The sequence below is a fragment of the Poeciliopsis prolifica genome, unplaced genomic scaffold (genome assembly GCF_027474105.1).
Source record: "Poeciliopsis prolifica strain line A6 unplaced genomic scaffold, Auburn_PproV2 SCAFFOLD010, whole genome shotgun sequence".
NCBI lineage: Eukaryota > Metazoa > Chordata > Actinopteri > Cyprinodontiformes > Poeciliidae > Poeciliopsis > Poeciliopsis prolifica.
The window spans coordinates 1,858,240-1,886,216 of record NW_026562385.1 but is presented as its reverse complement, the minus strand read 5'-3'; the positions used below and the strand labels follow the sequence as shown (position 1 = coordinate 1,886,216).

At 40.5% G+C, this 27,977-nt stretch overlaps 1 protein-coding gene across 4 annotated transcripts; it reads left to right on the top strand.

Annotated features, from left to right (window-relative positions):
- The first annotated feature begins 20 nt into the window (after nucleotides 1-20).
- On the top strand, nucleotides 21-27,962 carry aatka (apoptosis-associated tyrosine kinase a). 4 transcript variants are annotated; one of them, XM_055035917.1, is made up of 15 exons: nucleotides 21-411; nucleotides 553-665; nucleotides 10,792-10,925; nucleotides 16,285-16,426; nucleotides 19,561-19,640; nucleotides 20,064-20,182; nucleotides 20,269-20,356; nucleotides 20,497-20,630; nucleotides 21,003-21,087; nucleotides 21,176-21,297; nucleotides 21,906-22,055; nucleotides 22,650-25,842; nucleotides 25,920-26,067; nucleotides 26,269-26,469; nucleotides 26,553-27,962. In XM_055035917.1, the coding sequence occupies exons 2-15, from the start codon at nucleotides 584-586 to the stop codon at nucleotides 26,579-26,581; spliced, it is 4,707 nt and encodes a 1,568-aa protein (XP_054891892.1). In that variant the 5' UTR covers nucleotides 21-411; nucleotides 553-583; the 3' UTR covers nucleotides 26,582-27,962. The 4 variants fall into 4 exon arrangements, with proteins under 4 accessions (XP_054891892.1, XP_054891893.1, XP_054891894.1 ...); XM_055035918.1 differs by lacking the exon at nucleotides 553-665 and having other exon boundaries at nucleotides 21-465; XM_055035919.1 differs by lacking the exons at nucleotides 21-411; nucleotides 553-665; nucleotides 10,792-10,925; nucleotides 16,285-16,426 and adding an exon at nucleotides 17,285-19,330.
- The last annotated feature ends 15 nt before the right edge of the window (nucleotides 27,963-27,977 follow it).

The following is a 27,977-nucleotide window of genomic DNA, read 5'->3' as shown; positions in this document are numbered from 1 at the left end:
TCGTCTGTACAGAACTGAAACCCAAATACGCAACGGTGACGGTCACATCTCCAAAAACGACCCGGCTGTCCAGTCAGAAAGCGGGAGGCTTGCAGCTCGTTTGGGCCAAAATGTAAACAGAGATTTATTCTAAACAAAAAAACAAACAAAAAGAAAGAAAAGAGGCGCAATCAGAGATCTGACTGAATCTTTGGAAACGGCGGGGATTTTACTCAGAGAACTGATTAGAAATCAGCGGATTTCACCTGGTTACCGTCTACGTGCTCTGAATGAAGAAGATGCGCTGAACTGGACGCCGCTGTCACAGAAATAGATGCGATTAAAAATAACAGTAGTAACGATGACAACCGCTGTCAACATCTGTCTGCAAACGTGCCGGAGCTGAAGGCGAAGCGGAGCTCTCTCTGCGAGGTGCGATGGAAGAAGAAATACGGCGTTTTACAGCTTCTTCTTCTTCTTCTTCAGGTCATTTGAATCTCCAAAGCCCCTGAGTCAGGAATTTATCCTTCACATCTCTCCCCCCCCTCTCCCTTTTTTTTTGTTCGTTTATAGACTTGTTGTCTTCTGCAGCGCAGTGAGGAGGATGCTGTTTGTCCTTCAAGTGATTGTCATGTCTTCGGCGTTTTTCAATCCCAGCTTCGCTTTCAGTTCCCACTTTGATACAGGTAGGAATCAAATAATAAAAAAGGGCGTTTATCAATCTGCCGATGCATGCGTCTTCTCAATTTCACGCACTGATAGATGTCATCTTAATATGTTGAATGATGCGACATATTTGTTTTGGGCTTTTTTTCTTCAGTCACTGGTGTGACATTGCTGCCTCATCATGATTATGAAGCACCTCAGTCTGCCTGCATAATGGAGATGATTTCAGATGCTCCTGTTCTGTCAGGCCTTCAAAGCTCAGCGACAAGAGGGTTAAAAGTTGTATCTGCACTGAATTTGCACAGTCCCCACACAGTTGTGCAGTTGTGTACACGCGCTTCGTGCACAATGCTGTTATGCAGGATTGTGCATGCTAAATGGAGGGTTCAACTGTCTGAGGTGACTGCTCCTCTCGATGCCCACAATGCAGCATTTAATCATCCCCCCCAGATGTCACAGTGATGGGATCTTTGGCAGACATGAGCCCAGGTGGTGCTGCAGTGCTTTGGGACTGCTGAGCAGGTAGACGAGCCCTAACACACTGGCTGCAAAGGGCTCAGGCTGGAATAACCGTGTGCACATGTTAACAGGGCGAAAGAGAGTCCTTGCACTGGACGCAGTGGTGCTGAGCATACAAATGACAGTGAGCTCAGCTGACTCTCAAGTTTCAAGCTTTATCTGTCCTTCCCAAACTATCCTCTCTGGTTGCTCTCTTATCCCCTTTAGTCCAATTATTCCTCTCCCTTCTACCTGCCTGTCCATTTTTCTGCCTTTCTTTAGAAGTCACAAGGGCTCCAATTAAATCAAATTGCCTGCTGAATTTTTGGTCAGTGTGCATACTGAGTGTCTTTGCAGCAATTATTGTACTGAATAGATGTATATTTAGGTCAAGATCTAATCCATTTGGAAGCTTTGAATCTAAACAAATGGTTGGCTGTTGGTTCCCTGTTTAAACGAGCAGGTCGTGGATGCTGAGCTGGCTGTCCCTGCCTGTGAGGAGAGTCCCATGTGAAACAGTCCTACTGCAGAAGTGGTTCTTAATTCAATTATAGATAAAACACCAGCTAACCATGACTCTCCTGGGTTGTTTTCAATTTAATTTTCCTTTTGTTGTCTTCCTGAATGAGTTTGTAGGTCTGGAAAAAGTCCAACCAGGATATGCAGCAATTTCTCTCACTCAGATAGAGGAAAATTTTTACTAGGCTAAATATATTGAAGGAATGTGAGGCCACAAATAAGATGGTGTATAATTCTTGGATATAAGAAAGTAATAATCTAGATTTCTAAGACAAGCAGCACCTCAGTAGATCCTGAGGCTGTGCGTTGTGTTTAGACTTAAAATCAATGTTGCTAAGGAGATTGAGGGGGTGTGCGCGAGAGGGCCGGCCCCTTCTGAGGGGAGGAAGAGGACAGAGAAACACAAAGAAATATAGTTTTAGATGTTTAAAAGGAAACTGCTGAGATGCATTTATATAAACTGAAGGAGTTTCACCTAAAGTGGCACTGACAGATTTGCCCCCCCCAAAATGTAGACATATAAACATAACACAGATGTTTACTCATTCCTCATCTCAATGAGAAAAATGCCCTGGCAGTGTAACAGTATTGTTCACCTGTGTGTTTTGCAAATTTTCACATGAACTCAGGGTTGATTCAACTTCAAGAGCTCACATTCAGACGTGTGGCTTTTGAACTTTTGCGCCCCTCCGCCTAACCTCCACAGCTGCAGTTCCTCCCTGCGCCGCAGGCTGTGAGAGGACAGAGTGTGCTCTACCTCTGCACATTACTTCTGGATTGTGAAAAACAACAGCGAGGAAAGGTCCTCGTCACATTTTGGGGCATTATGCAAGCTGACAGGGACAGGCACACCGCCGTGGCGGTGTAGGTTTTCTGACTTCGTCAGCATTCGCAGGATAGAAATTGGATTTGATGTCTGTGGAATCTGCACCCTTTTTAGCCAGCACCTGGCTCACCATTACTTCAGCACCACGGAGAGCTCATAAACATGTTGTGAAGAAGCTTATCTTAAAACCTAGCTCCCACTGTGATGCATATTAACACAGAGAGCTGTCAAGACAAAACCAACATCAGAGTGACCTGTATAAGAACTGTGTTACAGCAGTAAGCTAACAGTGGAGCACCATGGGAGTCCATTTTTCAGCACTCCCCTATGATGCCTGGAGGTGGCAGTGATGACATGTGTGGATTTTACATTGATGCAGACAAGAAAATATGAAACACATTCTTGCTGTCAATCATTCGGTAGGCAAGGAAGGCCTGCATGGGGGTTCGGCATCATGGAAACGTCGCTGCAGGTTCTACCAAAGGTGCTAGCAACATCCCAAGAGAAAAAGATATTTTACATGGGAAGCTCCTCCCACTGACTTGGTCAGCACAAGACAGTGCTTCCACCGCTGACTGTTTGATTATTCATCTATCCATGTGTAACACGAAGCACTTCAGTTGCGTAAGCCTGCCTCTGGGATAAGAATGAAGTGGATTTAGCCAGTGAGGGGAAACCTTCAATGTTTCCTCCCTGTGTTGTGTGTGTAATGATGTGGTGGCTGTTGGCTTCATTGGTGCTGCAGATGTTGGAGGCTTGCTGTTCCTCTCTGTGTGTGTTCAAGAGGATGAACACACGGTATTTTACTTCTCAAGAACTGTATTATCTAGTGTTCCAAATGGTTTAAAATTTTGAGCTTTCTCACATCACGTTACCGGAATGGTTAGCGTGCTTGGATGTATTACTGATGAACCTTGGGTAGGTTTAACGATGAGAAGAAATTACCTCCGAAACACACAGTGGTTAGAAAAGCAGAAGACACTTGGAAATGTAGTATTGATTGGTTGGAGCGGGATCAGAACAGGCAGTCACATCCTAATGGCTCGCAGCTAATGAAAACCCACAATTTATTTTCTCAGAATGTCACAGTCCTATATTTGATCAATAAAAACTGGATTTTAATTTAGACATACCAGCCTACTGAAGGGGTTGGGCGAAGTGGACTTAAAAGTAAGGGGGGATCCACATGTGGAGCTCCTGAAGTGTTCATGATTTCCAAGTTGCTCATGATGGTATATAGGCCACAACATGGACATGAAATAAGATTGTTGTCATAAAGTAATTTTTTAATGCCCATTTTTTTTCTAAGAAGAATTTAACTTTTCACTCGACACAAGTCATAATAATTAAAACTATCAGAAAAAAAACACCAAAAAAACAAAACATTCTATCACTCCATATGTAATGAATCTATGCACACATATTAGCCACACTAGGCCTTTTCATGCAACGTGTGTATTTTTGCTTATATTTTCAAAATTGTACACTCACAGGCATTCATCTCCGCATTTGAACACACACTGGCTCTGTTTGTAACACAAGAGTCTCACCAAAATGTCGTCTTAAGTTCATCTCAAGTGCATATTTGCACAAATGCTTCTGTCATCTGCAGACCAGTGCCTGCACATGCATCTAATTTATGTTTATCTGCCTGGGGTATAAACAGAGCTCTGGAATGTCATTTCAGAGCCCTGCTCTGTCAAATATATGAGTGAATAGTGATTATCTTGGCAAACTCTGTACCTCCGTGACTGTAAGACATGCCTTATAGGACTTCTACTTTAATATAAATGGTATAACGTGAAACACAAAAGTGTCATTTTTGATAACACAGAAACACAGACTGCATCTTATTCTTACTTTGATTTGTGTGCTGCTGTATTTGACTTGGTTTGTTGTAAATAATTCTGATTATCATGTGGCATTTGCTTTAATCAGCTTAAAAGACAAAGACTCAAATTTAAATATTCAATAGACATTATCTTTAGTTTCAGCTTAGTTAGTTTTAGTCAACGCCTGGAAAACATGTTTGTGTTTAGATCTTTAACATTCAGGCACAAAAAGCGTTACACCTCAATATTGATTACTTCTAAGCTAATAACACAACATTAACGGTGCTGCTGTTAACTATCGTTTAAATCAGGAGATTAAATTAGATTTATGCCAAGCAATAATTCAATATGTTATCTGTTCATGAACTTTGAATCTGAGCTAATTCTTTATTTACTGTTACTTAAAAGGGCTGTTTTCCACACTAACTGCAGAAATATTAAGCAAGACTTGATATTTGTTAAGTAGATAGTTGATTTATTTATTTTGTATATTTGAGTATTTCACCTGATGTGAGATGACTAAACAATGATGAAAGAAAGAATACCTTTTTGTAGTTTTAATTTTATTTTTAGATAGTGCAACTGGCAATCTTGACTCCTTTTTAATCTCATCATTTAACCATTTTCTACATTCGCCTTTGTTTGCATTTGGTTTTGATTTAAAATATTACCAAAGAAGTCCTTTAGACACAAGGGTCTTGAGAGTTTTAAATTGGCTTTTCGAGTCTACAAATTGCCATACCAGTGCAGACTGAGTTAATATTTGTATCCCTTCTTTCTGCCAGCATGACAGTCCTGTGATGCTGGTAATCCTGAACTCTCACTCCCAGTTAATGACAGTCATCATAGCTGTCTGCAGGCTAGGACATCCCTCTCCCATCTGCAGCCTTCTACAGAGTGCCTGAGATTTGTAAAAGAGGAAGTGAGCTTGTGGAGAACACCATATCCAGCCATTAATCATGTCATTCTGCTCCCCTTGGTCACTGAGTGCCCCATGAGTGTGATGTCTCTGACGGTCCTATCATCCTTCTGCTTTCTCTGTTACACTTATGTCCTCCTTGGTCTCGCTATGTTTTTCTACATCTCTGGTTGCTTTTATTTGTCTTTGCGCATCAACTGCATCACTCATCAAGTATTGTAGCTGCTCTGAATGGATCATTCCCACTATGTTTTCATCTGATTTCTCCTGTAAGCTAACCACTTTTCCCAACATTTCTCTTCACTATGTCATGTATTTGTTTGCCCAGCTAAGGCAGATGGAGCAGCATGTTTGCCCCTGAAGCACTGTCCTAAATGTAAAAGCCTTCTTGGAGTGATGAAGAGAGCCTTTTTCTCTACTAAGCTCTCTCTTTTAGTTTCTCTCTGACATTTACACAGCAGGATTTACAATGTGCTTGCATTTGTGTTAACCATAACCACAAATGTGCATGTATGTCCTTGTAGTATTGAAAAAGTCTAGTAAGTAGACCATTTTGTGTGGGTGTGTTGTATAATATGATTTGAGTTGGTTTGTGAGTTGAGATGTGCTGTGCATGTCTGAATTTGCATCCTGTTCACCAAACTCTTAATATGCATGTGGAACGGCACCGTCTTCCTCACCATTTTTCTTCGCCTGACTATTTCTCACAGCAGTTTGATTGGTATTATGTGTGAACTGGCTCGGTGCCTACTCTGCAGGTCCCTCCATCAAAACCAAGAACAGCCTCGTGTGTCGATGTGTTTATGCGTACACAGGAAGCATACAAAAGCAAAACCAATTTAAAGGTACAAAAGAGGGCGTACGGTCAGGCCAAAGCAGTACATCATTCTTTCTGCTTGGGTTTATGTTGGTGTACACACACATGCTCAGATCTCTACACTGGCTTTGATGTGAGTGTGCGTGTGTTTGTGTGTGTGAAAGTGTCCTAATCGCTTCTTTCTGCTCAGTGTAAACCTTCTATATTCAAAGTCCTCTTTTTCTCTTCACCTAATGTTTGCATTTATTAGGAACATATTTGATTAATTCATCACATTTATGCATTTTAGGAGCAGATGAAGATCCACTGTTGAATTACTTTAGTTGCACAGAAATGTTTTATTCATGACGTAGCATGAGCAGCTCATGCTTGAATAGGTTATTAGTGTTTTTTTCCTGCTTTCATAACCTTATATATGCTATTTCTGCATAAATATGATTAAAATGAAGCCAAGCATTCTGCTATTTTTTTTTTGAGTCTGGAATTGGACTGGGCCACTGTAACACATGAATTAGGGTCACTATCCTGATGGAAGTTTCCACCATGTTTTAGATGTTTTTCACCTTGCATTTAACTCAAGCCATCTGCCTATTAACTCTGACCCATACTCCTCTCTGCTGAAGAATATCACACATCACTGCAAGATGGTGGAACTGTAGTTCACCATGGCATGTGTGGGCCAATATGTCAATATTGCTCTTCAGTCTGGCGATAATTTCTAACAAACCTCTGCCTTCACGGGGCAGCTGTAGTTTTACTGAGAGCAACATAAACACATAGGGAACTATTTACTGATTAAATAACTGCTGAAGGAGTAATGTTTGCAATATATTTTATGAGAGAGCGTGAACAAAGACAAGCAAGATTTTTTGGGAACCTCTTTTTGATTCATAATTGCAAAACTACATTGTGCTCTAAATCCTGATGAAGTGCATTAAAGTTTGCTGTTGCAGCATGACAAACATTGGAAAAGTTCAAAAGAAATGCTCTTCTTTATTCTTTTTTTAATATCCTTTAGTGTTTTCTTTACCGAAGCCGGCAAGTTTAACCTTTTGTCATCCAGCCATTTGCCCCACAGCCTCCCCCTAATTGTCAGCCTGAAATGTGGAGGTGGCAGGGTGACATCATTGCTCTTGCCCTCCTCTCTGCTGGGACATAACTCATCTCTCTCTCCCCAGTCCCAGAGACAGCATTTTAATAAAGCTGGAATGAACTGAGCTTTAAGTGCTTTATTTTCATTTCTCTGTGCAGCTGGTAATGTAACATGGGCTTCTCAGATATTTATGGAGGAACCAGGGTCGTCACTCTGTTCATAAACCCCAAAAGAAAAGGAGACGTGAGGGAGTGGGGAAGGGAGAGAGAAAGATGAATTCTTCAAATGGTCACACTTATAAAAACGGTTCCCCTAGATTTTCCCTGCAGAACCTGCACAGAGTTTTCCTATAGTGAATTAAAAGTCAATATGCTGTTCCATCTGTTGGAACTTTAACATGCAAAGCAGGCTGATGTATATTTCTGAGGGTATATATGCCTATTGCACCAATAAGCATGACATCAAGAGAACATGATTAGGGTTCTTGCATATTGTCCCCATTTTCAGACTTTTCGTTTTGATATACAGAGAATCACAAAATAAATTCAGGTCTGCAACATTTTTATTTCTTTAGCTGGGGAACTTATAGGTTCTTAGGGTCTCAGAACCTTCAAACTTTTGTTTATTTGATTGGTAAGAGGAAAAAAATGAGGTCAGAAGTTATTTTCTTGCTTCAGCTATGTTAAAACCTATGCCTAGGGTTAAGATTAAAATACTTACAAGACTTACTTCTAAAGATATTTTGAAAACTCAAGGGAGAAATTTTCTGTCACAAGTAGTGACACAAAATAAACATACCAGCATTGCATGCTAGTACTGGAAACACTGAAAAAAGCTGAAGTTTGGGTTAGCTGCCAATTTCCACGAATGTCAATTATCTAATTACAGTCTGTATTTGAACCTTTCTTTCATCGATGGATTCGTCCTCACTGCAGAGGTGTAAAAGTTAATGTTACATTAAATCAGGGTTGACAACATTTCACGGTAGATAACTTCTTCAAGCCAATACCTTCTTTGTGAAAATATAATCAGTAGAGGAAAATCAGGACAATGTCTTAAATCTATTTTTCAATTAACTGTAGCTCTTTCAGGCCACATCAGCCAACTTTAACAGCCAGTTCCAGAAATGGCAACATCCATATATATGTTAATTGTTGTGTGCTCCCTCCCTGCCCTATGAACAGCATGCTTTATTGAAGCTTTTACACCAGCTGCACCATACACATCCTCTTTATTCCCTCCTTAATAAATGTATAGATTCAGTGTTTTACTATCAACAGACAAAATAGTGTTTGTGAACTTAAAATAAATTACACAACTTGTTGAAGCTTCAACAACTTGTGTTGAAAGTGTTTGTCTAAGATTAGGAACCTTTTTTTTTCTTTTCCATCAAGCTGCTTGGTTAAGTGAAAAATGGAAGCTGACCTCTTTGCTTCATGCCATCTCATTTCACACTCTCACTTTGTGGAAGGGCTTGCATTGGGTCTAGAAAGAATACTGCTGGCTTTAGTTTCATTTTTCCATCTTACAAACTCTTGCACTTGCGGAAAAACCTAATCTGTGTCAAGCTGCCGCTGCAACCAGAGTGAAACAAGAGGGAACAAAAACAGGCAAAATGTTAACTGTCTTTCAGAGGTGATGAAAGAAAGATGGGAGGGAGGGAGGAAGAAAGGAGGGGTGAAGTTTATCGCACTGTTAAAGCCAATCAATTTCCTGGCCATCAGTATGTTGCCAAGGTGATACGTTATCTGATCATTGCCCACATGTGCAACACTTTCAGGAGCAAGATTTCAGGTAGGAGCATGTTTATGTCTGTCAGCATTCAGTTTTTTGTGTATGCCAGTCTCATACATAAGAGGCTTTGTGGCAGTGACCTTTGGGTCAGGCTTGGGTTGAAGCTGTGCTGATTGGGCTGTGGGAGCTGTCAGGTCTGGAACAGTGTGTTCCCGGCAGCCAAATGGGCCAGGACCATAGGGGTCTCAGCCACCGAGCTGGAAACAACCCACTCACATGCCTCACAGACTATTGTCGCCGAGGTACATGGTGGAGATCCGGGCTTGTTTTCTTTCTGTCTCTGCATGTGTTTGGTTTTCACACATAAAAAGGTGATCTGCAATGCCTTGCAAAAGTTTCCAAGTTTATTTGTATACTACATTTCAGCAGCAAAGCAGTTCAAAGTGTTTCACATCATAACAAGCTTAATATATTACTTGACACTTTATGTGTTGGACCAACACAAAATATTCCATAAAGATTTAAGGAGGTGTGCCATGCATTTGTATTCAGCCGACACTTAATCAGTGCTGCACAGTACCACCGTCTTTTGCGGCAGTCTCAGTTGCAATATTTTTTGGGCATACTTCTACTAGTTTTACACATCTAGATTCTAAAATTCTTCTGTGCATATGTTTTGATCTGTTATAGATCTGTTACAGTTCTGACTGTACTTTTAGGCTCATTGCCCTGCTGGTGGACTTCCTGCCCCAGACTCAAGTCTTTTGCAGTTTTCTTTAAATAATTTTCCTACGGTTAGTTTTATTCACCTTCTAAACCACTTCAACCAGATGCTATGTCCCAGTGAAGAGAAGCATTTCCACAGCATGATGCTCCCACCACCATGTTTTATCATATGGATGGTGTGTTCAGGATGATGTTAAGTTTTCAACTAATCTTTTCCTCTTGTCTCTTTATTTTTGTTGTGGTACCTATGGGACTTCAAAACTTATAACAAGGACAATTTCTGTGTAACTCTTACATAAAGGTCAAAATTATGTTTAAAGCACAGTTCTTACCTGAGCCTAAGTTTAAGTGAAGGACCGTGTCCTTGTAGGTTTGGAGTTCTTTCATTACCTTCCTGTTTTTACATGATGAACTACAATCATTAGATGCCCAACCTAACAATACATTTTCAACATAAAAATAAGAGAAAAGGTCAGAGAGTATAAAACCTTTCAATAATCTGTAGTGAGTAGCCTCCTCTTTGTTTTTTTTACTCTGTTTTTATGTTTCTAACTGAAACAGAGTTTGTCTTTGTGCTGTAAATTCAGACATCTGGCCTCATAGTCTGGCTGAATGGCAATCTGACACATGTGTTTCCCATGTCTTAGATAGTTGGAAATTATGTCTGGTAAAAACTGTGAAGCAATGAAAATGAATAAAGATGCACAGTAGGCTGACTGTGAATGTGAGCTTCTTAAAAAATACAGTTCGTTTAAACAGAAGTGTTTTTTAACAACTTTATGTGGATGGTAGTGAAAAGCAGTTGCCGCAAATCAGATTTCCGTTTATTGCTGCAAGAAAAATGAAAATCGGAATGCAAAAGCTACATCCATCACACTAAAGCAAAAATGAACTACTCTTTTATTAAATATTAGGCTTCAATTGAATTTATGGGTTACTTTAGTAGCTTTTTTTTCTCTCTACATGGCTCAGACTGCAGTGACTATTATAAGAATAAGAACCTGAATCCATATTAATGACGAGTGTTTATTCTTTTATCAAGCTGGTACATTTCATCTCTGCTTATCCAAATCAGCTTTATCTCTACTTAGCTTTTAATTTCCTGCGTGGCTTTTCTGCTTGCCATCTGATCTCCAGATGCTTCAAACCCATTAACACTTGCATGTCTCTCCAACGTTGCAGACGGGGCGCCGTTGAGCGAGCTGTCCTGGCCCTCGTCTCTGGCGGTTGTTGCCATCTCCTTCTCCGGCCTCTTCACGTTTGTCTTCCTCATGTTGGCTTGCCTCTGCTGCAAGAAGGGAGACATTGGCTTTAAGGTGAGCTCTCTGCTGCCCCCGGCTGGAAGCATGGATATAAAATTATGCCTTTTTTTTTTTATTGCTTGTTTTCACATATTTAATGACAAGTATGTGAAAAGGTTTAAGTAAAGTGATAATTAATGTGTTCAATAAATTTAAAACAGGAGATACACAGAGGGAAAAAAAGAAATAGAGAGAAACAGTTGAATTTTAAAGAGATTTAAGAGAAGAATTAATTATTGATCTGCAGCATTCAGAAACAGCCAACCTTCTAAATCTTTTACAATGCTTCCTTCTTTCAGTGTAAGCGATGTAAGCAAGACACCTCCCCCCCCTCTACCCCGTGCAACCGCCCCAACCTCTCACACACAGCCATCCCAGACAGCCATACATTGTTTCTGTTACCTTTGACAGCCAGCATGAGCGACTCACACTGTGTCAAACATGTTCACCAAACTTAGCATGAGATCAGACCTAGCAGTAATTTGCACTGTTAAAAACGGAGAAGTCTCCAGAGCAGAATCTCTCAACATGCTGCATGTACAAAGAATTTCAAATGTCCCCTTTAAAGTGCTGCTCCTACAGCGAATTAGCATTTAGATATCTTTTAATTTTGTCAAGTCCATTTTCTCATGCATTTTAATGGAGCTTAGAGTGGATAACTTACATTCACAACCCTAGCAGCCGCATCTTAGCTTAAGATTGCTAACACAAATCAGCTTGCAGTCTGAAATACAGGATTAAATATTTTCATCGGGGAGAAGACAGATCTCTCCGCTGACTTTTTCACGGAATACTGTGTGCAACAGCAAAAAAAATTTTCAGCACAATATACGTAACTATGCAGCTGTTTCCATTGGTGCCAAACTATAATTCAAAAACAGGGCAGCCAATTAAGTAGAACGCTTAGCATTCATTTTGTTTCCAGCCCCTGAAAAAAATAACAAGCTATAATTATGTTTCATATGCATGTTCCTCTCCAGATGTGATCCTGTAATCTAACACCTCATAAAAGAGCATTGATGTTTTTTTTTTTCTGTTAGCATTGTCCCAGTGAATAGATGGCTCCTCCAGACACTGTTACCTTATGCAGGAGATCACGAGTTCAAACCTCACAGAATACCTATTTAGGCACTTTGCTGTTGTCTTGGCAATATGCCAGTTTATTATGCCTATTTCATAAAATTACAGATGGATAAAGTTTGAACGTAATCTCTAGAATACTGTTTGTGTTTGTGGTGAGGAGTTTCACATGTAAGAAAAACTTAAATGCTTAAATATTAAATATATCTGAAGTTTAATCAAAGGTAGTTATTGTAGTGACATATAAACACATCATATTCGATAAAAATTGAATGAATATTGTTTTGCTGTAATCTGATTCACACTTGACTTTTTCAAACTAATCTGAGTTTCTAATACAGAACTTTGAATAATCCATGAATCTCTATTTTTATGAGTCATTAACTGAATCATTAACTGTGTGGCTTGACAGAGATGTGAGTTTATTTCATTCTCTGGACCTTAGACTGGACAAACGTTAAATGATCTCAAATAAATATCTACCCAAAAGATTACAGTGATAGTAAGGAGGCCTGGGAGCCACTGACCGAAGAGGCTTTTTCAAAAATATGAGTGGGATTATTCAAAAAAGCTTGTCAGAAATTGTAAAAAGTTTACATTGCTATATTAACGATAAACATTTTTCTACTATCTATTGACAAGTTAATGGACATATTAAAAAAAAAAAATGCTATTTTTGAAATACAATTTTTACTTCTTTAAAATTGTTTTATCTTTTGAGAGGTGTGTGGTTCACTTCACATGAGAAGCAAACTTCATGATTGAATGATAACATGTTCTTAGTCCACATGTGCCACTAGTGTGCTCAAAGAGGTCATTTATACAGGACAGGTTGTTTCACTTGCTAAAATGGCACTGCTGATTTTTCCAGTGATATTATCTTTCAGTCTTTAAAGTGAACATTTGGCCACCAAACATTTGTTTGTGACTCAGTGTTTTGCTCATAGACACCTCCGGAGAAATGAGTCAAAGCTTCAAACTACATTTACTTCAAACAGGCCTGCTTGTGAGAATGAAGTGCATCCAATTAGAAGCAGAAGTTAAAAAGAAATACTCCAATAGCTCCAACACTTCATTTTCTTTTCCGCAAAGCTTATTTGTAAGTTGTGCTTTTTTGTGGGACAGCGCTGTGGTAAAAGCTTCATTATTCTTCTCCATCACTGTGTTCCTACTGGAGCGTGCAGTGTGTGGCTGGGTGTTAAGTGCTTTCTAAACTGAAGGCTCTCCTGGGATCTACGCACTGCTGACTCACAGCCAGGTGCTCCCTTTCACACTTCACTCAGAGGAGAGTGGCAGATGGTCGTCTTGAATGAGAAGCGCACCTACACACATTCCTGTGCGCGCACGTTTAGCCACTCAAACACACGCTGAGCTGTCCAGATATTCCATTGTAGTCCAACTAGCTCTTATCCAGTTTCCCCTTTTACTTTCCCTGCTTATCTTTAAATCTGCTATTGCTTCAAGTTTTACTTTATGGCTGCACATAGTTAACCACAGACAAAATGGATGACTTCACATACTTGAATGCAGCCCTGCTGTACATAGATTTTCAAAAACCAACCCTCTTCTAAATCAAATATACTAACAATATGTGCTGTAATTTTGAAGGGATCATGTGGTTAGATATTTTGGGACATCAAGAGTGGCTCTGACCCTGAGAGAAAATGTTAAAGATAAATGTCTCCACTCAGCTAAATGGTGCTAGATCGAGGTCTTGATAAAATTAAATTACTTATCAATATTGTTTTAAAATCATTTCACTCTAAAACAGGAGGAATCTGGATGGTATTCTAAATCGTTTAATTCCAGAAACATTTGGATGATTCATTCCTTTGATTGATTTAATTAATATATGCCGCATTGATTGCAATTAAATACGTCTGAATAAATAAGCCACTTTTAACTGTCATTTCTGGTTGTTATTTACATATTCATAAAGCTGAACTGAAAGTGTCTTCATCATGTATTTTTACCTTACAGAAATGATTAATAATAATGTTTGTGACATTTCGCTCTTCTTTTCAAAGCCTGCAACTATTTTTAATTTTTTTCTTTTGTTTCTATGCCTTTGTTGCAAATTCCACCGGCTTTCAGCAAATGGTACATTTTTCACATTAGCCATCCCTATGCACTTTGCACTGGTCTTTGAGAATTGGATTCATTTTGAACTTACTGTGTCTTGCATACATTTGCATAAATACGTATATGTTCTGCCTCTAAATGGATCAATAACACCTCATTTAAACTTAGAAAACCTTCATCACCATGTAAAGATACTGTTTACTTTGACAGCGTAATTTGTGACGCAATGGGATAACTTTGTAATAATAGACAAAATTGCAAGATTTTGTGTGCGTGTGTGTGTGTGTGTGAAAAACAGCCGATTTTCTACTGTGAATCAGCTTGTTAGTGTACCTTGAGAAATTTCAGCTTTAAGCTGCACCAAGAATTTAGTGTCTGCTGATACCCTCACCTTGGGCGCCACAAAGCTGCACATTTGCAAATGTAACTGAGGTTCAACTGCGCTATTAGTTCAAGTTCAAATCAAACAAGATTTATAAGACCAAAAATTTATTTAATCTTGATAATGTGGTTCCTTTAAAATGCTGCTACCTAATGAGGCACATAATCTATTCACAATGAAATCAAAAGTGGCTGAAATGACAAAAAACATATTTAGCAAATTAGAAAAAACAATATAGTTCCATCTCTCTAATAGGACTTTGAAAAAGAAAAACATTAGTATCTACCAGAGCTGTAAAGAAAACCAGAAAATGAACAAGCGATGCAGCTGTATGTCTTCTAACACATGACAAAAGCCTGAGTTATCTGTGCAGTGTGACATAACATCGAACAGTGAAGCTGACGTAGCAAATAAGAACCCATATGGTTTGAGAAAGATTATGATGGGATTGCTGCACAATGGTTAGCGAACAAGGACACTGCAGTGGACCGAGTGGCAGGAATATTAGTTTTAGAAATAAATCAGACAAAGAGCAAAGAGAAATAGGTGCGATATGGAGCAAGAGAGCCTGGCAGCTTTTCAACGTTACTGCTGCATATGTATGTGTGTTGAGAGTGGAGGGGAGATGTGCAGGCCATTTTTCTGCGGTGGCTAAATATAGATCACTCTCTCTTTACCTTCTCCTAATGTAGAGTAGACAGTTAACCTTTTCTTTTTAAAGGTTAGTCATACTTTATCCAATGCACAGTAAAAGATTACTGCAGTCTTGGTTTGGCATGATGTCATAATCGGGGTCTGGTAAAAGTATTCACACTGCTTTAACTTTTGTCGTGTTATAACAACAAAACTCAATTCATTTCAGTGGGATTTTATGGGATTTTACAAAAACAAATGTAGCATGAAAATGCAAAGTCGAAGAAAATTTTGATCTTCTCTTCTTTTTTTTTTTCCAAAGAAATATCTGAAACGTTTTTGTGGTGTGGTGTGCATCTTAATTTATTTTACTCCAACACCATCGAATAAAATCCAGACCAACTGCCTTCAAAAGTCAAAGAGTTTATTCAAACAAAGTGTTAATTTCAGTCCAGTCGATTAAAAAAACTTTATTTATCCTTAAGAAGGCAATTAAAATATAGAATGTTCAAAATATATCACTTTTTGAAAATTCAAGCATTATCTATGATACAATTTTGGGTTTCCAGGCTTAATTTCCTGCATAGATTGCAGTCAAATTAACTCCTCCTTCACTACATAAAATATATGTTTTATTGTTCATGCTTGATATCATATTACACAGGTTTTGAGCTTCTCAACAAGTATTTACATTTGATCTGCCATTACTTGACTTCACTGTACCTTTGCTTTCCTAAATATCAGTAAACCACTTTGATATTTAGTTTTGCACTGTGAAGGTCTTGTGTGAGGCAGCCCACAGCAATCAGCAATGAGGAAGTCAAGTTGCCTGAATCTGTCCATGACTCACATATGCTACATTTTTCATGAGTCCACATTGAGTGCTATTGATATTTATCAGTGAAATCTTGAAAATCCTTTACGAAAAGCGTCACGATAATTGCTAAAATATTGTCCACTGTATTTTTCACTGGACTTCTCTTCTAATGAAATTAAAGAAAGTCTTTGTTTATACAGTTTGAATATTCATTTGTATTAGTATGTGAGCATCTTAATGTGTGCCACAATCTACATGACTAATGTATATGGGTAGGTGAATGTGCCTCAGTGTATTTTAATGCCTCGACAGTTGAGCCATTGTCTCCCACTCGCTCGTTGGGAGCAGATGACTAATCCCAGTGTCTGTCCTCGCAATAGGAATTTGAAAACACAGAGGGAGAAGAGTACCAGGCAGACCTCGCCGCTCTGGCTTCGCCTTCCTCCCAGAACGGGCCCGAGGTTTACATCCTTCCCCTCACTGAGGTCTCCCTGCCTGTCTCCAAGCAGCCAGGCAGATCAAGTAAGAAACTACACTGTCACGACATTTTTTTTTTCCCTAAATGTGATTACCACATATTAGTTAAGCCTTTTTGACATTAATTACTAATGGAGGAGGTCATTTCCTCTCAACAGAACATCGTTGTACATACAGTTGAAACTCAACATTTATATTCAGTGCATAAATATAAAAGTACAATACATTTTCTGCTTCAAGTCAGTTAGTATCACTGACTTTATTTAAATTTGCCACATGCCAGAATGATGAGAGAAATACAATTTTTCAGAAAATATATATACATATTTAATAGATCCAAGATTTTGATTCAAACTCAGTACCAACTTGCTGAAAAGCAAGCCCAGAACCCTAAGCATACAGACAGATGAGTTACAAAGTGTCTTAGGAAAAAGCAGGTCAGTGTTTTGGAGTGGCTATGCAAAAGCCTGATCTCAGTTCAATAGAAAATGTGAAGGCAGAGGTGGAAACACTGAATGAGTAAGGCTGTAATGCACTTTACAACCTTACTCAGTCACATCAGTGCTGACAGGAAAAATAGGCCAAAGTTCAAGTGCACTATTGTTCAAAGTTTGTGGAAGGATACACATAGTATTTGTCTCAAGTCAAACTGTTGAAAAAGCCATTCTACCATTGTAGACCAATCTTTAATGTTAGAACGTGAACTTTGAATTTTTCATTGTATTTTCCCATATGTAATTATTTTTGTTAGAAATGTGCAGCAGAATAAATTATCAATAAATGCAATCATCTGCTGGTGTAAATGACTCTACTTCATCTTTTTTGTGTAATGTAATGACATAGTTTTATCTGGGTTTTTTTCTCATTTCATCTGTTTATATTTCGTCAGGTCATCCTGTCTCAAGTTAAAATGTGCATGTTCATTTCTGTGTCAGCATGTGGCACATCCTCGATTTGTCTCACCCCTGCATGACTCACTGGCTGTCTGCGCTGCGCTGGGCTCGGTTAGAAAGAAAGGTTGTAGCTGCTGCTCTTCGGTATCCCAGGATGAGAGCACGGAGAGTGATTGGACAAGGCAGCCTCGGGCTCGCAGCCAATCCACGGCCTTGCCTCTGTCCCTCGTAGCGACGGCTGTGTGATTGGTGCAGGTGTTGCAGGGCGAGGAATGAACGAATGGCGAAAGGAGAGATTGTGAAAGAAAGATTGTTTTAGCCTCAGAATAAGGAGAAGGAAGGTGATCATGTAAACACAGTGAAACTTAATGCTACTGCTAGATTCTTGGAGGATTAATGCAAAAGGAAATGTGTATCATTTATAGGTATTTCAAGTGAATCAGACAAATCTATACACATAAAGTCAATGATTGTAGTTTAGTTATCCACACATAATTAGCAAAACCATAATAGCAAGGGCCAGGGTATTATTTACCAGTTATAACAACATGTGCAATAAATTGATAAATGTTGTAATTACTATTAAAAAATGCTTGTTGAACAATTTGTACAAAAAATATGAATGCTGCTTGCTGCAAAGATCAATTATAAGTCAGAATGGATACACGGCTCAGTGTTTCGCATTGATCTGACATCCCTGCTGTCCAATTTGTTGCTTTTATCTTTTATTCAAGAGATCAAATTATGCTTTTCGACAGATGCCTCGAAGTATGCGTGTGAGCTTGTTTCATTCCGCCATCCCACAGATCTTACAAGGCTCGATTGTACCATCTTCATTGGGAATGCAATGAGCAGGACACAAATGCACAATCGGCGTCATGCTATCCAAGTTAGGAATAATATAGCGTTTGAATTATTGTGCTCTTCAACTCTTTCATGAAGCAGAGATTCATCAGTAAGCTGAGGTGGTCGTGAAGTGAGGTGTCAAGTCTGTTATGACTGTGTCAACCTCCATCCAGCATTGTAGCAGAGAATGGGCCTTGTGTATGTGTGTGTGTCTGCTTGGTGGACTAGGTACCAGGAGACACAGCGTGAGCGTATGAGTGAGCGAACTGAACAATAGCACTGCTTTAAGCCGGCTGACCAGTGGGGGAGCGCGAGGCTGGGCTAAAACGTCCGCGGAACGCACCAGTGGAGGACTGGCATTGTAGGGTGAATACAGTGAGGGGTCTGTGACAGAATGAAGAGAGACAGGGAAAGGTTGGTGGCATGCACCAGGGCCTAAGAGCAGGGGTAGAGGGCGGGGGGCTGATATAGGGGTGGTGAATGTGTATGACAGAGATCTTTTTTTTGCATTGGACAGAGCTGTGTTTGTTTCATCTTCAGTTGAGGAATGCTGCTGTCCTTGGTGACAGGGGGGCATTATGTGGATTTTATGTCATTACTGGATGACTTGAAGCTGCACCCAGAGCTTCTGCGTCAAACGGCATACAGCCAACATGTGTGACGGTCACACCGGGCTCGATGCTTATCCAGAAAATCTGCGTGCTGGGAGAAAGGAACCATCGGTAGATTGGTTTAGAGGTTCTTCTTTTTCCGTGATGTTTAAAGTAGATTCAGTATGGCGCTGTGTCGGAATCAAGGATTTCAGTATTTGCTCAACAGCTGGAAAGCCCTAGAGGGGGACAGTGTGCATGTTTGTGTGTACGTTCCAGTTGGAGGATGAGCGCTCTGCAGATGGAGGGAGGCAGAGTGGTGAGCTTGTTCAGCTGTTGGAGGGCCCGGCGGGTTAAATCCTGCCGAGGCTGTCTCACACACTGAGACTGTTGGGATCTCTTTCACATACACACAAAGGGGGCTGAGATGCCTGGGGCAGGAGCTGGGGCATCGGGCTCTTGGTTCTCACACTCTGAACCGGCGCACCATTTCAGTTGGGGTCATGGACTCAGACCCCATCACAGTACTGAGAGTGGCTGGCCACTCCGTCTCGCTGTCATTATCATCTCAACACTCACCCTGGACACCTCTATTTCCTGAACCATGAGGATTCAAGGAGGTAACTCATTTCACCAGAAATGTGAATGTGCAAAATCGTGCTTCCTGTGTAGCAATTGCAGGCAAGATGCTGGATGTTGAGTTTATTTTGCGCGTCTAAACTTTTTGTGAATGCTTTACTTCGTGATAAAAAATTTTTATGGCAGTTTTTTTTTTTACTTAACATGTCAAATCCACCAGTAGAGTATACAGTTCTGTCCAGTCTGATAGTTGTTTGTTACTCCTTTTCAGTACAGCTGTTGAAATCTTCTGATATTGGCCGCCATAGTCTGCTGTATCTGAAAGAGATTGGTCATGGCTGGTTTGGAAAGGTAATATGTTTCTCTTATTTTATTTTAATAAAGTTTTCTAATAGAGTCTAGATAAACTGATTCATCTGCCTGATTATAATTAATTGACTTATTTTCTGCACTGTTCTTACTACATTTAATGTTTTTTTACTCTGGAATGTGAAGTTAATGATATGCAACTCAGAAGGCCAAGGACAATCTGTGGCACTTCTGTCAGGGTGTCAACTCTGGGAGAAATGAGAAGAAACTCACAGTTACAGTGGATTTCCTGCAGTTTAAAATCTTACTGCAGCTTTTGAATTTCTCCTCACACCACTCCCTCTTCCACCTTTAAACTTTGCAGCTTTATATTGATGTTGTTTCTTCTTTATGTACCCACTGCCAGTCTGTCTCTGAAAAAAAAAATGCTTGGCTGTTCTGTTTTTTCTTTCCATAATCCCACAGGTTTTGTTGGGGGAGGTCACTGCAGGCATCAGCACCACCCAGGTGGTGGTGAAGGAGCTGAAAGCCAGTGCAAGCGTCCAGGACCAGATCCAGTTCCTAGAAGAGGCCCAATCATATCGGTCAGTGCCATGAAAAGTAACAAGCTTCAATTTAATGTTATTTATTCTTAGAATGGGTGCTATTTAAGTGTTTGTTGTTGTGCCAGAACCCTTCAGCATCCTGCACTCCTGCAATGCCTGGCGCAATGTTCAGAGGTCACTCCCTATCTACTGGTCATGGAGTTTTGTCCTCTGGTATGAAAACAATTTAGTGTAAAATGTTGTTTGCTCCCTAATATATATAATATCTTATTTCTATTTTTGGCCCTGCATCACTTGTAATCATGAACAGACTGGACACTTAAAACCCTCATTTCCTTTCTTCCTCCTCTCAGGGAGATCTTAAGAATTACCTCGGCAGTTGTCGGGCTACGGACTCCGAGACTCCAGACGCCTTGATCCTGCAGAGAATGGCTTGTGACATTGCTTCAGGACTCCTCCACCTACATAAATACAATTTTATCCACAGGTACATAACAATGGTCCCAGTCTCTAAACAATTAAACCTGCTTTTACTGCACTGAATGAGCAACATCAAATCAAAGGCTTTGTGTGCCCCCTGTTGGTCTCTTCCTGCAACAACATCCTGGTGCTGCCTGAGTTCTTCACACAAACTCCAGCATCAGTGATTTTGTTGCTGGGGGTGAACCTCTTTTCCTTGCCATGACCGCCACGCTGAAAAACTCGACATGTAAAAGAGGTGAGATTAGACTGAATGTTTCATTGCTTGTGCAACCAGGTTTAAACAAACAAACAAACAAAAAATTAACAATAGACTTCTACAAAAGATGTCTGTCAACACTTGATGCAAATTCATCTCAGTATTTCTTTGGCACAACAGTGACCTGGCCCTGCGAAACTGCCTTCTTACATCAGAAATGTCTGTGAAGATCGGCGACTATGGGCTGTCTCATAGCCGCTATAAGGTCAGCTCTATAATCAAATATACCTTTTTGTTTTACTTTTTACCCCCTTTCCATTCATAAACCTCATGCTCTATGTTTGCTCATGCAGGATGACTATTTCATAACTCAAGACCAGATTTGGGTGCCTCTGCGCTGGATCGCACCAGAACTCATAGATGAAGTCCATGGAAACCTGCTGGTTGTTGATCAAACCAAAAGCAGCAACATATGGTGAGAATACGGTCACAGATGTAGCTGTATTAAGGCTACGCAACATTCTTAGGTATTTTTCCTTCTAATATTGTTTTATTTTTCAACAATAAGAATTTATTTATTTCCAACCTTAAAAATTTCTTCTGGGTTTGCTTATTTGTCTCAAAATGCTTTAGTTTATCAAACTTAAACATCAAATGTAAAATGGATAAATTCAAAAGCTTTACTACTAAAGAATCTTGAAACGTTCTTATTGAAAATATGAATTCTCCTATGTACTACAAAATCTTAAAAAAGAATGCTGAGCCAGCAGTCGGACTTCAAGATTAAATACTCTCGGGTTTCAATCAGGGCAATAAAACATGCCATACCATTCTTCCTTGGAATCACTTCAAATAAAAAAATAACCTCAAAGTTTGTATTTTTCAATAGCTCCTTTAATAATAAAAGAAAAATCTTCATCTGTAAGTGTAATAAAAATTCAAAAACTGATGATCTCTTCAACTAAGAACATACTTTTTGTGGCACTGTGTTGCTATTGATTTTGTCCTTGTTTGTATTATATATATATTTTTTTCATTTTGCAGCATCAAGCATCTTGACTTCCATTTCTTCCATTCCTCCAGGTCTTTGGGTGTGACTTTATGGGAGCTGTATGAGCTGGGAAACCAGCCGTACAGACATTACTCTGACAGACAGGTGTTGACATATGCTGTGAAGGAGCAGCAGCTCAAGCTACCGAAACCTCAGCTGCAGTTCCCCTTGGATGACCGCTGGTGAGACATGATTTCACTATTTACCCATTTAGGGTAAATACAGCATTGATCCCTAGACATGTTAGGACTTTAGACATTCAACATCACCAGGCTTTAGGCCTAACTGGCCAATTGTTTCATTAACAGCCATTTTTTGTTGTTGTATCTGACTGTTGCAGTTATATTTCTCATTGAAAGTGAGAGCAACTGATCAATCGTCTTTCTATTCTTTATGACCATCCTGGCATATAAAGCAGAGTTAAATCACCTCATCCATCTTTACCTGCAAGATAGCTCAACATTGTTTATGCCTATTAATTTTTCACTGTTGTTGTTCTCTGAGAAAGACATTTGGCACTAAGCTACACTGACACACACAGAGAATATTTCTACTGAGTCAGCAACCATACTGCACCCTCCTTATATACCCTGTAAGTTATTGGCCAGAGCTGTAAATAAATGCCAGGTGTAGCTGCAAAGTGCTGACCTCTGAGGTTCTCTTTAAATTGCTTAGCTGTTTATCTAGGATCAATTCTTTAACTCCTCCTCATCCAGGATCCCATTAATTTTGTTGATAAGCTGGTAAGAATCTGAAATATTTTTGTACCTTTTCAGGTATGAAGTTATGCAGTTCTGCTGGCTGCAGCCAGAGCTCAGGCCCAGCAGTGAGGAAGTGCACCTTCTGGTCACATACCTATGTGCCAAAGGCTCAAGTGAAGCTGAGGAAGACTTTGAGCAACGTTGGAATGCCTTGAAACCCAATTTACTTGGCAGCACATCGCACACAGCTGCATCCGCATCCCTGGTCTTCACTCCCACCCCTGCTAACATCCCCAATGCAGACCAAACTCAGGCAGCGGAGCTGGCCTCTTCTGCCTCGTCCTCCTTCCCCCTCCTGGAGCATTTCTCTGACAGCTTTCACTCTGACACAGGGGATGACCTCCTGACCGTCACCGAGACAAGCCATGGACTCAATTTTGAGTATAAGTGGGAGCCGGGCCGAGCTGAGCAGCCTTATTGCTCTTCCTCCACCAGCGGGCAACTGGGTCAGGAGAACCCACACTACCAGGATATTTACTATTCTAACACAGGGAGTATCTCAGTGGGTTGCAAGGCTGACAGTCTGACATCAAGCAAATCCCCATCCTATTATGAATCAGAACACACCAGTGTCGTTCCAGTGCTGAGTGCCCACAGCCCCTCTATTAGCAGTGAGTATTACATTCGTATAGAAGAACCTGTCCAGTGCAACATCAAGATTGATGATGGCATTGACGACTATTGTTCAGAACTGGAATCTGCTACCAGAAGGTTGTCATCTGAAAACAAAGCTGGTCCTTACTGGTCCACCACTGACAACACCAAATCAAATGATTCAAGTCCCAACATTCAACTACACGCACACCCACTGCTGAGCCCTTCATCTAACAACAGTCCAGTGAAGTCAGGTTGTTCATACAATTCACTTCTGTCTTATAACAGTAACGCAATCTATTGTGATGACTCACCTCCACCTAAGACACAGAAGCAATCCTCTCCCCTCAAAAATACACCAGAGATTCAAACAAACCATCTTCATACACGTGCTATGTTAGAAAACCCACGCAGTTTATCCCAGGCTGTCAGCAGCCCCAGTTTAGGATTCTGCGATCCATACCTTGAACCACACACAGGCCGTAGCACAGTCAACGAAAGTTGCCATGATATGTTGGGCCCCCTCAAAAAGACGCTACCCATTATAAACCACTTTGATATAGAGGTAGGAGATGATGATGGCAATCTGCAATCGGATCGACGGAAAAGTAGAGAAGTTGAGGATAAAACCAACTGGATCTCAAACCGTTCAGCCAACAACAACAGCTTTGACAGCAGAAACATAGACAGTGTGAATGACAACTGTGAGGCTGTTCAACCTGATACAACAGATGTATGGGCTTTGACCAAGGACACCACGAGAACCTTCCAAAGTTTTAAGCCTTGTGGCACCTTGAGGAGCAACGAAGAAGGCCCTGAATGGAGTGCATTGTGCATGTCTGTTGGTTTAGACTCTTACATCCAGATATGCCACAAAGAGTCGGCTCAAGAGGAGAAGCCTCCAGGTTTGGATATTTTTCAAAGCAGCAATGCTCCTATCGGCCCAAGAAAGAATAGCAGTAGTACTGGTGAAGAAAATATTGTCCCTCAGACTGCTCAAACAGGGATCTTGTCTGATATGCAGAGAAGCAACATCTGGCAGGAAGTTTCAGCTGGAACATCTGTTAGTCTGAGTGGCTTAAGGCTGAATCATTCAGAACCGTCCAAAAGCAGCAGAAACCAGCAACAAGTAATAAACATTAGGGACACCAGCAGCTGCCTGGTTGAACTTGGTGACTACAGTGAGGATGAGGAAGATGACATGGCCGATATTACGTCAGGGATCTTTGCTGACTTCAACCTTGACCTCAGTGAAGTTGAGGAGGAGGACCTCAGCCCAAAAAAGATTTCAGAGGTGAATTCGGATGCATTGGGTGCCATTAGTGTAGTTTCATCTGTGGCAAGCTCCTGCGACCAGGCCTTCAGCCCTGATCCCTACAACACACCCATCCTGCCCAAATCTCTGGACAGTGGCTATGACACAGAAAATAATGAATCTCCAGAGTTTATGTTCAAAGAGCTCGGAGATCCACTTGGTGAAAGTTGCCCTGGGTTGGGTGGAGAATCCGAAATTGCGCTACATGTTGGTTTAGGGCCGGGTGTCTGCACTTCAACAATCACCTCAGAGCTACATGTAAAGAGCCTTGTTGATAATCAATACAGGGATTCAGCCTACTTCTCGGACTATGACGTAGAAAGTGACAAGAGTCCCAAAGAGGAAGACAACGGGTTCTTTGCAGAATCAAGGAAACATGGTCCTGATAATACTTTTAACACTGCAGGTGAACATTCTCTTGAAAACAGTCTAACCTGTGGGAGGAATTTAACAAACCTGAGACAACTCAAAAGTTGTGTTTTGGCAAATCTCTCAGAGGCCAGTTTGTACATACCCAACAATATTCAAACACCTGAGTTGTCCATGCTGTCACCATTTCCTCCACAGATGGGTGGGTGCCTCACCAAAGAAGCTGCTCCTGCTGATGATCTGGGGTTGGACAATGAACATTCGGGGAATGAGCCTGCATCTGAGCTGAACTCCCTCAGTGGGTCAGAGCCCTCCTCTTCTGTCCTGGAAGTCTCTGCAAACCATGAAGAGGATTGCAGGGGAGCAGAAAGCTGCTCATCTGTCCATTCATCTGTCGCTCATTGCTCCCACTCCGACTGCAGAGAAAAACCCTGTGAAGAAAATGAAAATGTTGAGGGATCCACTGAGGAGGAAGAGGTGCCTGGACAGAGTCATGTCAATGAAGAAAACCAAAGGGAGGGTGGGAGAATAAATGAGGAGGATTTTGAGGACATCGACGCAGAGGAATGCGACAGCCTGTGGGAGGAATCCAATGGCCCTCAGGACCTTTCCACCTCCTCGTCATTGTTGGAGCTTTGTGGTGAAGACGTAAGAGCTCCGCTGGAAGAGGCTGAGGATGAAGATGATTCTGATGAAAGTGAGTCTGATGAAGAGCTGAGAACCTACAACATCCAAGATGAAGAGAGCGAGGAGAGCGAAGAGGATTTCAGGACAGTGCCGGTAGTGGTGAGTGACTGCAGCAGGGCAAGACACCTCCGCAGCCTCCTGAAGATGCCCTCCATGCTTACCCAGTCCTTCTGTGAGGAGCTGGAGAGGAAGAAAAAAGCGGTATCCTTTTTTGACGACGTGACGGTGTTTCTGTTTGACCAGGTATGGCACGTTAACGTATCAAATTTGTACCATATTGACTTCTGAGGAGTTTATGAATTAAACAATGTAATTTTCAGGAGAGTCCTACTGGAGAACTGGCTGACTGCTCATTTCCCACTGGAGCGGAGCCCAGTCATCAAGAAATGTCAAACGCAGATCTCGAGGCTCCAACTGACGATGCTCACTGTTTTTCTAAAGAAACAGAGGGAAACAACTCAGCGGAGGGTATGCACTAAGAATGCCATTATGTTGGTTTGTTTATCCCAAACTTTTAGCTAAGGCTCTGACCGGAAACACCAATTTCCATTTGAATAGAATCTCCAGTAAAAAACTTATGCCAACAGTCACAGCCACTCTAGCTAAAAGGTGTCGTCTTCATGTCACTGTAGACGACACTAACATGTACTATGTTTTAACATTACACAGATGAAAATTACAAATGGGAAGATGAGGACTCTGTGGAGACATGTCCACCCTCACTTGACCCCATTCCTGATCCCGAGTCCTCACAAACTCCTATCACAGATGCACCCGAAGTTCCTAAACCTGTTGCTGTTCCAGTTAACCGTTTCATGGTCTCTCGATTCTCCATCACACACGTATCTGACTCCCACACAGACACAACAGGTATGTAATAAACAATCACCTATACACTTTAGAGTGCTTCGTCATATGTGGTTCTGTGTTCAAAAATCTCTTGTGTCCAACAGGGAATACTGAAGATAACCCAAAACACTGAGTGTCAAAGGAGAGACCAGAGGAGGCGGAGACAGAAAAGCAGCGTTATTATATTCAAGATGATATACAGAGTTTTATTTTTATTAGTGTTTGGGACATCTGATTTCGAGAACCTTTATGAGACATTGTCTCATATTGTGGCCAGATACATTATTGATTTGCACAAACCTTTTATTTCTTGACATAAGTGCAATAGCAGTTCGAGTGAAAATTTGGTTTTAAGTACAGAACTACAGAATGTGGACACAAATTTATATAATATAGTTTGGGGGACCGGGTGGGAATCTTGTTTCTGCAGATCTAACATAATTTTGCTTTATGAAGCTGCCGTTCCTTTATGGAAATGGTTTTTCTGTTTAAAATATAAATGGAAAAATAGCTGTTTCTCCCATTAGCTGCCTTTTCACATCTGCTTGGAAACTAGTTCTGGCAACTTTAAGACTGTTATTGATTATTGTATCAAAGGCAGAAAACAGTACTTGACAGTTTCTTCACAGAAAGCCATAAAAGTTGAGGGGTATTTTAAATTGAAATCAAATAATATTCACTTTGTGTGAAAATTCAACTGATTGAAATGCAAATGCCAGTACCTAAGTCACAATTATTAGTCCTTTTGGTTTAAATTGCACTTTGTGTAGCCTCAGCTACACTTCATTTTCCCCAAACTGGAACAAAATGGCCAAACACCAGATATTTTGTTTTCATTCACAGTGCCAGGTGCAGGTGTTTACTCTTCATTTTTTTTCCCCAAATGGTTTTCTTAGAACAATCAGATGGATCGAGAGCTGTTTCCACAGAACTTGTGGTGTCACTACAAACATCCCAGTCATAAATGTGGAATGTCACTTGTCATGTTAATTTATCTTTTCTAAGAAAATGACTAAAAAATGTCTTGTATACAAAAGAGCTGTTACACTTTTGGTGAATGCCTGAGCCTGAGGTGAAACTAAGACATTCAGAAAGGGACATATCTGGTATATTGTATGAATATTATATTAACATGTAGCAGGTAGCTTAAGTAGAATTATTAATGCTGTATCAACTGCTGTATTCCCTCCCTTTCTATCCTCCTGTAGCTCCAAGATTCAATGCCTTTCCCTCTCACTTTGCCTTTTAAGTTGTGGAAGTTTAAGAAAATGTTGTCAGTATTTTTGTATGAGCGTTTCAAAAATGCAATTCAGGATGAGCGTTTATTGAATTTGCCAAAGAAAATTTGCAAAGCCCTTTGGCTTTTAAATGGCAGATGCCTTTGGGGAAGGTAAGGTTGCTCTTTGCACCAGAAGTGACATTGTTGCGGTTTCCTTTTTTTTTTTTTCTCAGTAATCGCTGTTGTACTTCTCCCATTCCCCTCCGAAAATATGAATAAATCCAAGTACTTTTTCCCCTTTCTTGTATTT

Coding starts and splice junctions, on each gene's coding strand:
- aatka (XM_055035917.1), top strand. CDS start 584: ATGCTGTTTGTCCTTCAAGTGATTGTCATGTCTTCGGCGTTTTTCAAT. Junction 666..10,791: donor CAGTTCCCACTTTGATACAG/GTAGGAATCAAA, acceptor CCAACGTTGCAG/ACGGGGCGCCGTTGAGCGAG. Junction 10,926..16,284: donor AGGGAGACATTGGCTTTAAG/GTGAGCTCTCTG, acceptor TCCTCGCAATAG/GAATTTGAAAACACAGAGGG.